At 35.9% G+C, this 13,868-nt stretch overlaps 1 protein-coding gene across 2 annotated transcripts in view; it reads right to left on the bottom strand.

Annotated features, from left to right (window-relative positions):
- STRN3 (striatin, calmodulin binding protein 3) overlaps positions 1-13,868 on the bottom strand; it is a 68,530-nt gene that overhangs the window by 24,456 nt on the left and 30,206 nt on the right. Inside the window, exon 7 of one of the 2 annotated variants that reach the window (XM_014528976.1) lies at positions 9,236-9,346. The exons of the other annotated variant lie outside the window; for it this stretch is intronic. Within the exon in view, the coding sequence (XP_014384462.1) occupies positions 9,236-9,346 (111 nt within the window). The remainder of the gene's footprint in view (positions 1-9,235; positions 9,347-13,868) is intronic. 2 annotated transcript variants of the gene reach the window in all.

Below are 13,868 nucleotides of genomic sequence, written 5' to 3'. Positions count from 1 at the left end.
GCTCACTCAGCGTTTATTACATATATATGTGAAAAAATCTTTTAAGCTATATTTCTACTTTCCATAATCACCCATCACCACTGTGGATGTGATAATCACAGTAAATATTCAATTTATTCACTCTTGTTTTCTTGTAGAGGAAATTAATTTGTATTCTATAAATTCATTTTATTAATGTTAATACAATTATGTATAGCACATAATCACATAAGCATAAAAATGTCATTGGCAATTCAAAGAAAAATAAAATTATTAAAAGCAGTTTTTAATGATGAAAATTATGACACCTTTTATTAATAGCCTAAAAGACTTCATCAAGCAATTAAACAATACTATTATCATTTCCCTTTATGGAAATATTAGGGTCCCAAGTGGGATCTTACAACAAGGTCCTTTTGTAACTAATCTTCCTTTTTATAGACGCTTAATGACCAAGGAAACCTCTGTAGCTCACATATCAAACTCTTCTTCCTCCTTCAATTTTATCAAAACTAAAGAACACAGCCCAATAACTGATTCAGTGTTGACATGGTATATCTTAAGTCTTTACTAAAAATAGTCTGAAAGGTTGTAAAACAGAACTTTCTCTTTCTGAAAACAGACATTTTGTCTTTACAAAATGATGTATGACATGGACTTCAACAGGAAAGTATGAAGTTGGAGGTTGCCGCTAAAAAAAAAAAAAAAGCGATTATGAACTCTGTTTCTTCTTAGTTTTATGTAGAGACTGAATTTGCTTCTTTTAAAATAAATGCTAAGATTTACAATTAGGTTTGTACTTAACTCCCCAGTTCCTATTCCTTCCACCATTAAGAGTTATATAACTGACTCACTTTTTTTTTTAAAAGGACACACACATAAGCACACATAGAGAGCACTATATTGATTTAAATGCAAAATCTACAGTTTAATGTACAACACAAACTACAAAAATTTTAGCAAGTTTACCTATGCATTATTTGGCAAAACAACCCAAAAGCTAAAGAAGATAAACCACCTGAAATGCATAAAATGAAAAATAATGGATTTGGTATGTGGATTTTAGAAAATACTTCCTGATGTAAAACAGCTCAATAGCAGAAAATAGATTTGGAAAAGTCAACAGACTATTTTACTTTTCATGCATTAATATGTTTTGTTTGGCTTTATTATTTCTCACCATAATCTGTAATTGTCATATCTGCATGCAGATATGATTCTAAGAGAGAAAAAAATGCAAAATTATTTAACTTTAACTGTAAGAAAAATGTGCTACTAGAGAACTCCTAAAGGAGAACAGATGTATTAAAAATTTTTTGACCGAGGCATCAAATTCTGTTACATAGCAAAAACAGAAACATCAATGAAATTCAAATCTATATGCTGAATTATTAGATAATTAAGTATCTTATACTAGAGGCCCAGTGCATGAAATACCAAGCTGAGTGTCAGTTTTGACTCCGTCAGGGCCTCAGCTTCATCTGTGCAATGGAATAGTTGGCCTAGATCCGTGGTCGGCAAACTCATTAGTCAACAGAGCCAAATATCAACAGTACAACGACTGAAATTTCTTTTGAGAGCCAAATTTTTTAAACTTAAACTATATAGGTAGGTACATTGTTATTAACTTAATTAGGGTACTCCTAAGGCTTAGGAAGAGCCACGCTCAAGGGGCCAAAGAGCCGCATGTGACTCGTGAGCTGCAGTTTGCCGACCATGGCCCTAGGGGGATGTCCAACTGATGGCAGTCGGACATCCTTATCCTTAGCACTGCCACAGAGGCGGAAGAGGCTCCTGCCACCACTGCTGTGCTCGCCAGTGTGAGCCTGGCTTCTGGATGAGAGGCACTCCCCTTGTGGGAGCGCACTGACCACCAGGGGGCAGCTCCTGCATTGAGCATCTGCCCCCCTGGTGGTCAGTGCCCGTCATAGCGACCGATTGTTCTGCCATTCGGTCAATTTGCATATCAGCCTTTTATTATATGGGATCATGTCACAATAAGCCCTTGGTAAGAATTCAGTCTCATTACTTAGAATTATAAGTATCTGCACCTAAATTATAAATAACTGAAATATATATACATATCTTCAGCTAAAATCAATTCTGGAAAACAAAAAATGCCTAAGTAGTACTTTCATTTCATGCACATTTCTAGTTTCATTACCAAGTATACTTGGTACCAAGTTAAAGAATAAAATGCTGCCTTATTCTAAAATGATTTTTTAAATTGCTATTTTCTGTAAGTTAAAGTTAGATTTCTGAGAGGTTCTCTGAATTGACCCCTGGGATAAAAATAACTCTATCTAAAATTAGCCAGTGTGGTTCAGTGATTGGAGCATCTGCCTGCCCACCAAAGGGTAGCAGGTTTGCTCCCTGCCCTCAGTCTGGGTGCATGTGGGAGGCAACCAATCAATGTCTCTCTCTCAAATTGATGTTTCTCTCTCTCTCTTTCTCTTCTCCCCACTCCCTTCCACTCTCTCTGAAAAGCAGTGGAAATAATATCCTCGGGTGAGGATTAACACCACACACACACACACACACCCCCCAAAACAAAGACACAGAAGCAAAAAATTTCAAAAATCCCTTAGACAATTACATCACGAGCTTGCCCAACATGTTCTATGAAGATGATTTAAAGCCATTTTCATTCCAGCCAGTGTGGCTCACTGGTTGAGTGTCAAGCTATGAACCAGGAGGTCACGGTTCAATTCCCAATCAGGGCACATGCCCGGGTTGCGGACTCAATCCCCAGCGTGGGGTGTGCAGGAGGCAGCCGATCAATGATTCTCTCTCTCCCTCTCTGAAATCAATAAAAATATATTTTTAAAATAAAAAAAAATAAAGTCATCTTCAGCATTTTAAAACAGCAGCAAATTACAATACTAAGGAGATGTGACTTGGAATTAACATCTCCTGCAATGTAAATAAAATGGTAGCTAAACTTTATACCTTCCTCTGCTCTTGCACCTTCATAATCAGTCATTCTAGTAGTAGATGAACTAGACTGACTGATTAATGATTCCTGAAGGGATGTGGGGCAGCTCATCATGTCCCAGATCAGCTATGATGTCATAGAGTTTTGTCCTGTTGACCCTTGTAAATTAATGTCAGCAGTAGAGGTTCTTTTAATGGCTACCACTTTACTTGTTCGCAGCCTCTAAAACCAACTTACTAGCGAAACAGGATTTTAAAGAATTTCCAGTTACAAAAATCTCAAATAATTAAAGATGTCTTCAGTTTTCCATGTCATCCCCCCAAAACATTAAAATGATTTAAATATTTAAGATATTCAATATTTCTGTGAATGTTACTATATATTGTTTTATACATATATAATTGAGCCTTCTGTCACTGAACCAAAGTTCTATAAACTCATAGACACAGAAGGTACCATTAAAACAACAAGAGATTTTGGTGTTTAAGGTTAATATTTAATAACAAAGAATAAAGCATGAGTTTTTCCAACTTAATAAACTATTATGAAAAGTTAACAAAGAAATAAGTACAAATGATTTTTTTTTATGAGGGTGCAACAAACAATTAACTTTCCCTGGTGTTTTTGTGGATATTTTCCTGCCACATTCACACAAGTTTTTCATTAACAAACCAACCCAAAATGTGTTTTCACTTTTTCCAAATTTGAAAAACCTGCTTTACCCATAAACTCTGATTTCCTCATTATTAAAAGAAATACTTAAAAAGTTAAGTTTTCCCTTTTCCAATGTATTGATAATCAAGTCAGATGATGTATAGAAATTCTATAACACCAATAAAGGAGAGAAGAGAAATGACAGATAAATCATATTCTATAAATGGAAAAGACAGGAAAGTTAGGATAAATTAGAATCAGTAAGAAAACTAAGACAAGCCCTAGCCGGTTTGGCTCAGTGGATAGAGCATCAGCCTGTGGACTGAAGGGTCCCAGGTTCGATTCCGGCCAAGGGCACATGCCCGAGTTGTGGGCTCGATCCCCAGTGGGGGGCATGCAGGAGGCAGCCTATCAATGATTCTCTCTCATCATTGATGTTTCTATCTCTCTCTCCCTCTCCCTTCCTCTCTGAAATCAATAAAGAAATATATTAAAAAAAAAAGAAAGAAAACTAAGACAAATCAATCACTAAGAACCATGTACATATTCTCAGAATGTGAATCTTTGAAAAGGGAAAGCCTCTAAATCTTTTAAAGGAAATGAAATAAGCATCAACTTTATAGGTATAAATAGCATAGGAGTAACAATAAACCATAAGAATAAGATCACTTGTTAAAGATGTATTACAATTTAAACTTTCCATGTTGAAAACTGAAACAGACAAATATCAAAGGAAGTCTTAAAAGATTTTTAAATCCCCTCATATTCTAGAGATTACAGATGCTTCATGCTTACTTCAAATCATGATTTACATATTACAAATATGTGATTTACATATTTTTATGATATGCAGAAAAAATGGAGAGCATAGAAGCCCCAAAAATCCTACCTGATCAAGATTTTAAGGAAACTAATTAACTTAGAACTTCCTCCTCACTCCCTCCCCCAATTACAGAAATTATTAAAAAATGAAAGGCCTTGCCTGGATGGCTCAGTTGGTTTGAATGTCATCCCATGCACCAAAAGGTTGTGGGTTCAATTCCTGATCAGGGCACATATCCAGGTTGCAGTTTTGATCCCTGATCGGGGCATGTAGGGGAGGCAACAGATCTGTGTTTCTCTGTCACATCAATCTCGCCCCCCCCCCCCTTCTTCTCTCTAAAATCAATAGATATATCCTCAGGTGAGGATCTATATATATAAAAGCCTACTATGCAAAGTGTCCCCTTGGGAGTTCAACACCAGGGGGTGGCACGGAATAAAGGAAGGACCCGGCAGGCAGCCGGCAGCCGGGGAAGCGAGGCCCTGACTGGCATCAGGCAGCCGCTAGGGACCCTACCCATACACAAATTTCGTGCACTGGGCCTCTAGTTAAAAAAGAAAAAAGAAAATGGAGTTTTAAACTAGACAATATTGTATCATTGTTAATTCCCTGATTTTCATCGTTGTGCTGTGGTTATGTAAGAGAATTTCTTAGTAGTTAGGTTAAGAACTCTAAAGTATTTAAGGAGCAACATGTCTATAACACTCAGTTTTCTGAGCTGTTCAAAATAATAACTATACATTTTTCAAAGAGAAAAGGATAAAGCAAATATGGTAAAATGTTAATATTTGGGGAACCTGGATAAAAGGTACATGGAACTCTTTGCACTATTCCTGTAACTTTTCCTGAGCCTAAAATTATAGCAAAATACAAAGTTAAAAGGAAAAGGAAGCTTAACCCTTTTGAAGCCTGAGGTAAAAATAACTGCCTCAAGTCTCTTTAGGTTCATAGTCTTGCCTTTTGGAAGTACTGATAAAGTAGAGCTCTTCATGCATACCTCGCTTAGCAAGAAATTAACACTGAATTGTATCTATAATCCAAGACAAAGTTGTCACTTAGTTCCAATTATTTTAATTCTGCTTCAGATGTTTTTGAGGTTGAGCCCACCTTCTGCTATCATCTTCTTTCAATCATTTTAATTCTGCTTTCATATTATCTCCACATGTTTAGGAGCTTTCAATTTTTCCTACAATTCTTTTTTTTTTTTTTTTTTTTTTTTTTTTTTTTTGCTTCAGATAGGGGGAAAAAAGGGTGGGGTGGAATGAACAGATAAATGTTAGCATCTTAGCTCTTGATTTTAGAAGACTTTCTATTAAAGAGTCAAATCATGGCTGAGTCTTTACAAAGTTAAAAAGCTGATAGATATTTTTGCCATTTTTTCCCTTTCCATTAAAAGGGTAGTTAGATTGGTTTATGACTATTGATTCCATATGGTAAAGTTGGCAAATAATTTTCTTCCCTCTAAGAAGTTGGACAAAAAAATCTATAGAAACTTAGTGCTAAGATCCAGTAGGTATGAATCATTCACATTTTGGAATAAAGAAAAAAGAAAATCAAAAGGCTACAGCTTATGAATTATTCTAACTTGTACAAAGCTACATCTGGGAAAATATCAGCATAAAAACAAAAATACAGGTAATAAGAATGCTAAGAAAATTTATGAATTATCTTTTCATGTGAAATTGTATATCAGTATTAATATGATGGTCTGCGTGGAATAATTCCATTCTAAGTTTATGACCCATCAATTTTTTTAAAGTTTTTTTTTTTTAGCCCTGACCGGTTTGGCTCAGTGGATAGAGCGTCGGCCTGCAGACTCAAGGGTTCCGGGTTCAATTCCAGTCAAGGGCATGTACCTTGGTTGCGGGCACATCCCCAGTGGGGAGTTTTCAGGAGGCAGCTGATCAATGTTTCTCTCTCATTGCTGTTTCTGACTCTCTATCCCTCTCCCTTCCTCTCTGTAAAAGAATCAATAAAATATATTTTTTTAAAAAGTTTTTTTTTATTTCCTCAAGTTTTATCACTATGGGAGGTATTCAAAACCAACATTTTCTTACTGAACTCTATATTCAAGAGGAAAGAGCTTTTATTTATCTAAATATAAAAAAGAATTTATTATTGCCTAGTTCATTCTGAGACATTTTGTTGGAAACTTCATCTTTATATCTATATATAGGTAACCTTAAAATACTGATGTTTACAAAAACATTAATTATGAGAAACATTCTAAAAGTTTAACTAGTGGAGGGTAGGCTAAATCAACAAAATGCAATACTGTGTAAACACTAAAATTATATTTTATTTAAGATGACTATAAAACTAAGGGGAAAATGAGTTAAAAATAATATGATATCCTTGCTGAAAAATTAAAAAAGGAGGTTTACATATAAACACACTTAGAAAAAGTTGGAAGGACATATATACCATGCCAAATATTAATCTCTAAGTGACAGAAATGCAGGTGATTTTGACTTTTTCTTTGTTTCTATACATTTCTTAAATTGTCTGAATAACAGCATGTGTTATTTTTATAGTTATAATAAGCAAAGTTAGTTCAATTTTTGAAAAAACAGATACAAGTTAAAATTAAAGGGGGCTGGCTGAATAATACAGCACAGATCTGGATAACAAAATTGTATTGAGACATGAGAGCCTCGAGGCAAGCCAGGTTCCCCAGCTTCTGATTTAATCACAGCAGTTCTCTTTTACCCCTTTCACATATTAGGTTTTCCAATATTTTGGTTGTCAACAGGGTACCTTGTTTAAAAAATAAATTAAAAACGCTAAACAGAGGAATATTCATTTATATAGAATGTTTTCTATAAGTTATTAGCTAAGTAGGCAACTAACAAAACTTTACATACTATGATCCTTTAAAACAAATTAAAATTTTATAAGGATTTTAAATTTTTGTTTAGATCATCTGTTTCTAGTATTTCTTAAACAGGTATTTTTTAAAAATAAAACATTAATCTTATTTCTTAACCTCACAAAGGCATAGATCTAATTATATACTATCAGGAAAAAGGGGGTATTTTAATTAAAAGCAACATTATCGAACATTTTCTAAAGAAACCTTCAACAAATAAGTCAGTTTATGAATAAGACATAAAATAAGTAATGTAATATTAAAATAAAACTACTTGGTTTCTTGGGGGAAAAAAGACTCAATCCCTAAAATTCTAATGCCATTGTGTCTATATTAAAATAGTTAATCATGCAAAAGTACTTTTATATTCAACATGCATGAAATACATAGGTAAGTGATTTTAGAGCTGAACACAGCCCTGTCCAGCACTAAGTATTTTAAAACACAATAAGCAGTTCACCATATTGTCTAAAACTTCTTAAAATTACCTAACAGATGAATCTCTCTAATGTCACTTATTAGCTTCCACAATAAATTAAACCATAGTGAAAATGCTTTACTGAGGGAAATTACACCATTTTTCATTATACTGCCATTTTATAAACTATTTTTTTTGTCAACAGAGAAAAAAATATGACAGACTGTCTATACGGTTTTTGCCTCTGTCATACACTGTTTTCTCCTTGATGGTTAAAAAAGCTAGACTACCTCTTGCTAGCATGATTCAGTGGTTAGAGTGAAGGCCTGTGAACCGAAGGGTCGTGGGTTGGATTCCTGGTCAGGGGCATATACCTGGGTTGCAGGTTCTATCCCCAGCAGGGGTGGGCAAACTTTTTGACTCGAGGGCCACAATGGATTCTTAAACTGGACCGGAGGGCCGGAACAAAAGCATGGATGGAGTGTTTGTGTGAACTAATATAAATTCAAAGTAAACATCATTACATAAAAGGGTATGGTCTTTTTTTTTTTTTTAGTTTTATTCATTTCAAACGGGCCGGATCCGGCCCGTGGGCCATAGTTTGCCCACGGCTGATCCCCAGCCTCAGTCGTGCAGGAAGCAACCAATCAATGTGTCTCTCTCACATCAGTATCTCCCCCATCCTCTCCCTTTTTCTCTCTCTCAAAAAAAAAAAAAAAAAAAGTCAATGAAAAAAATACAACTCGGGTGAGGATTAACAATAACAGGAATCAATGAACAGTTCAAAATTATACCAAAAATAAGTTTCAAGTTTCTCCATTTAATTGTCACAGGTCAGACTATATCTTTCAGGTACCTTTTAAAAGTTTAACAAAAATGAATTACTTCTTTGAGAGGTGCTATAGCTAAATTTATACTTTTATAGAATATTAGCCAGGATACACATATTGAAAAATATATCAAGGCAACAAAAGACACTCAGCTATTGACTAAACAAATCCTACTGCCACCACTACCCTCTCCTCTGGCCTTCCCTCTACCACAGCGGCCAAGAAAACAGTACTAGGAGAGAGTTCTTTGCTGTTGTTTGGGGTTAGATTAAGATCAGAAAGCTAAAATTAAGAAAAGGGCTTTCCTAATCACTGTACTTCAGGATTCCCAAACTAAGAAATGTAGCCTGACTATGAGTTGGTTGTAACTATAAACCCTATGTAACAAAAATAAATAAATTTATACTTTCTCCCTTTGAACCATTTTCTATTATTTTTAATTCCAAGGCCATCATTTCTTACAATTTGGTAAACTTTTTAAGCTTACAAAAAAAAACGAAACACCTTGAAATATTTCCTTTATTCTTATCCAGTATTTAAGATGATTTTTTCACTTGATCAATAATACATCCTAAATTATATTCAAATAAATTTCAATTATATAACAAAATTTAAAGTTAGTTGCCCCCTTTATGAAATAAAAAATGTACACACAAACAAAAAACAGAATTTAAGATTTTTGTCTCAAAGATTGGTACATAAAAATTATAATAGAATCTGCACTTACTCTTCACCCCTTTCTTCCCCTTTCGTTCCTTCTTGTACTGTTCCTTCAGTTTACTTATTAGTCCCTGGTCTACATCCCAAACCTCAGTAGTTGGGGAGAGGTCATCTTTATCTACATTCAGCATATTATTAAAAGAAAAAAAATCAGCAATTGGCAATGCAAGCTGTTGGCATAAACTCTTATAGCTTTACATAATCATAATAAAAATGTACTAACTGCATATACTCAAAATACTTTAGAGGCGCAGTCTCAGTTTTGGTATTTACACCTCAAACTCTAAATGCCCATCTCACAAATTTCTAAACATGTAATACTAATAACAGTTAAATGGTGTTTCATTTCTATGAATCACAAATTTGAAGGTTATTCTTTCAATAACTGATGTTCTTTCAATGGACTGATTTTAGAAATCTAGTGTTATAAAAAAAAGATCACTGTATCTTTGTAAAAATGTTAATTCAGTCAGCATCATAAAAGCAAATGAATGAATACATGCAAATTACTCAAAAGTACAAGCTGGAAAGGTCAGTGCTGTTTTATTGATGAAAATATTCATGCATCTTCTGTCATACTGATTCTGCATGCAGAGGGTAACTGTACCAATGGAGAAGCATTCTAGTCCAATAAATACATAAATATAGTTCCAAATTACAGTCTCAAATAATCCCTACAAGGCATTCAGAGAATCACCACCTCTGCCCTACCCCACCCCACCCACATGGTTCAACATCTCATTACCTTCTTCCATTGGTCTACAACTAACATTAGCAAATAACCCTCAAATTCCACTGAAGAATTTCTATAGAGGTGATTTAAAAAAAAAAATTTTTTTTATGATAAAATAAAAGCAGCGACAAGCATGGAGAAGAAAAATATACATTGCTGTGTATCTGGCGAAACATGACACATGAGCTATTTTAGTTGAATGTAACAAACCTTATTTGTTTTAACCATTTGTACACCATAAGCGTCTATAGATGCAAGCGGTGGACCTTTTTTAATGAAATTCAAAATATCGTGGCAGTTAACCGGTTAAGTAAATACTTGTGGCTGGGAAAAATTATTCTATAGCAAACTAGAGAAAAACAGCATTAAAAAAAAGCAGTATAAAAATAAATCTATTAGAAGTATTTTAAGTTTTAAGAGTTTCTGCCCTAGCTGGCTGGCTCAGTTAGTTGGAGCACTGTCCCTTATACCAAAAGGTTGCGGGTTTGATCCCTGGTCTGGGCAAGTATGCGAGGCAACCAATTGATGTTAACCTCCTTTCCTCTATTTACTTTTAAACCAGCCATTTTATTAGGAAGTTTAACATCCTGTTATAGAATAACAACTATGAGTTTACAGAGCCCTGTTATTAAATAAAAAATACACCAAAATACATAGACTAAGTCAATTAATAAGACTGCCAGAATAGTAGGATTTTAGGGAAAAAATACTTGTTACGTTTTTAATAACTCATTATATTCTGGTTCTCAAGTCTTGTAAACTCACTAGGCCTAAATGACTTAATCTATGCAGTGGACATATAAAAGCCTTTTTTTCCTTATGGATTGCCATACATAGCAAACTTAAATTTTCATATTTGAATGGCACATAGAAATTAAATTATTTACTGTACCTTGAGTCTTTCCTACTACAATTGTTATCACTTTTTTACCTCATGGATATACCTATGATCTTAGGTAGTCAATATGTAAAAAACTAAATCCAAAGCTTCAAGTTAATCTTCCAACTTGAATTATCTGAAACTAGGTTGCTCAAGATTGAAATTAATATGTAAGATGGTCAAATCTATAAACTGTAATACTGTTTGTAATATAGTTGTAATACTGGTTTAAAGAGAAATTCACTTTTCACGTACTCTAATAATGAAATTTCCTGAAAATTATGCTATATCAGGAATAGGTATAAACTTATTAAATATTTAAGAAAAAAATGGTCTGTGTGGGTCAATGGTTAGAGTGTTGGCCTGTGCACAGAAGGGTCATGGGTTCAATTCTTAGCCCAGGTTAGGGTGAGTGCGGGAGGCAACCAATTGATGTGTCTCTCTTACATTGCTGTTTCTCTCTCTCTGACTCTGTCTTTTCCCCCTCCCTTCCCCTCTTCTACTTTCTCTAAAAATTAATGGGAAAAATATCCTCAGATGAGGATTGGCAAAAAAAAAATTTTTTTTTAAAAACAATCATTTACACTCATATTAATAAAGCTAGCAATTCCTTTTAAAAATATGTTTCTTTGTTTAATTTTATTTTTCAATTACAGTTTACATTCAATATTATTTTCCATTAGTTTTAGGTGTACACTATAGTTTAAACAATCATAATTTACAAAGTGACCCCCCTGATATTTCCAGTACCCACATGGCACCATACATAGTTATTACAGTATTATTGACTATATTCCCTATGTTGCATTTCACATCCCTGTGACTATTTTGTAACTACCAATTTGTACTACCTAATTTCCTCACCTTTTTCACCCAGTTCACCATCCCCTCCCCTCTGGCCATCATCAAGCTAAACATTTTTATTTTTAAGTGACTACTTAAAATAAGACAGTAAGACACATTTTTAGCAAATACTTTCTAAACCTCGTAGAAACAAACAAACGAACAACAACAAGACAAGTGGTATACAGTTTTTACAGGAAATGTGACATGACAGAAAAATTTAATAAGATAGCCAGTTGTTCTTTTTTAAAGACCTGCAACAAGAGTGAAAAAGCAAAGGAAAAAAAAGAATAAGCTAAAAGACAAAAAAAAATATTACTTGCAAGACAATTCAAGTCTAGAAAACAAAGGTATACATAGGCAGTGCAAAGAACAGATTGGTGAATACATGTGTGCACAAACAACATCCTGAAACTTGCCTGGTAAGTAATAGCTGATTTCGTATTGCTTATAAGAAATAGTTAAGAGCAAAGGGGAAGAGCCAGCATAATCTTCTACATATTAATTCTGTTTTTAAAAAATCTACGGGGGAAAAAAAATACCAGAAAATGAGGTTGAAGCAGGATGGCAACTTTTTAATTTAAAAAACAAACACAAATATGCATAGATTAACCCTTGACAACTCAAAACCACAAAACCATAAATTTCTAGTATGGTAAATTTACCAAAGCAGAGGGATTATATAAATCTGCGTAATATGGCATAAATTTGTAACTAATATTACTTTATGCAAATATTCAGTACTTTATCCATTATATTTAAACTAGAGGCCCAGTGCACGAAATTCATGCACTGGGGAGGGGGAGTGTCCCTCAGTCCGGCCTGCACCCTCTCACAGTCCGGGACCCCTCGGGGAATGTCCACCTGCCGGTTTTCTTCTGACTACTTTTAAGATGTTCCCTGCCTTTGTTTTTTTTTTGGTAGGTTCCCTTTAATGCACCCAGGTATTAATTTTCTTTCTCCTCACAGTCCAGGACCCCTGAGGGGATATCTGACTGCCAGTTTAGGGGGATCGGGTCTAAGCCAGCAGTCAGACATCCCTCTCGCAGTCCAGGACCCCCCACTCCTTACCGCTCGGCTCGCTGCTCCTTAGCAGCAGGCTCCTTACCACTCAGCTTGCTGCTCCATAGCGCTGCTGCAGAGGCGGGAGAGGCTCCCACCACCGCCACTGCGCTCGGCAGCTGCGAGCCTGGCTTCTGGCTGAGCAGCGCTTCCCCTGTGAAAGCACACTAACCACCAGGGGGCAGCTCCTGTGTTGAACGTCTCCCCCCTGGTGGTCAGTGTGCATCATAGCGACCGGTCGTTCTGGTCATTCCTCGGTAATGGTCGCTTAAGCTTTTATTATATAGATACAAACATTAGTGAGACAGTAGATCCAAGATGGCAGTGAGTAGGTAGAAGCTACACTCATCTGCTCCCAAAACCAAACAGGAATTACAACTAAAATACAGAGCAATCAACCTGAATAGCCAACTGAAGACTAGCTGAAGAGAAGTCTTATAACCAAGGATTTACAGAGTTACATCAAAACAGGTAGAAAGGGCAGAGAGGCAAAAAGGGCTGGCCCAGCTCCCACAGGCAGAAGCTAAGATTCCAGAGGGAAATCTCAGCTGCAAAGGTTCCCACTGGGAAGAATGGGCTCCCAACCCCAAGCCAGGGCTCCCCAGCCCAGAGCCCCAGACCCAGGAAGAGGCGCCCACATAACATCTGACTGAAAACAGGCAGGGATTCTGTCCACCAGGGAGAGACAGGAGCCTGCTAGAGACACAGGGACGGCTACCAGGATCTCAGTGCTGAGTCATTCTCCCACACCCCAGACACCGTATTTCTTGGGTGGTGCACTCTCCTTATGACATCAGCCTGGAGGAACTCAGCCTCATCCTCTAAACTCCCTGTGGCCCCACCAAGCAGAGCTTTTGCCCTGCAGAAGTATGAGGTGTCAGCTGCCAGGGCTGGGGTGTAGAGGCCAAAGATCAATGAACCAAAAAGTGGTCTTTAAAAAGATAAACAAATTTGTGAAAAAAAGGAAACTAGACCACCTTCTTATACCACACAAAGTAGAATTCACCTCAGCAGGGTAGCACCTACCTCACGGGAGATCCATGAGCCCCATCTCCTGATTCCTTTTGCTGTTTTTACGAGCCCCAGCCCCAGCCCCAGCCCCAGGGGCAGGTCAGCGAAAGT

This window comes from Myotis brandtii, unplaced genomic scaffold, assembly GCF_000412655.1.
Source record: "Myotis brandtii unplaced genomic scaffold, ASM41265v1 scaffold667, whole genome shotgun sequence".
In the NCBI taxonomy this organism is placed as follows: Eukaryota; Metazoa; Chordata; class Mammalia; order Chiroptera; family Vespertilionidae; genus Myotis; species Myotis brandtii.
The sequence above is the reverse complement of the archived record's forward strand: the minus strand, read 5'-3'. Positions and strand labels throughout refer to the sequence as shown.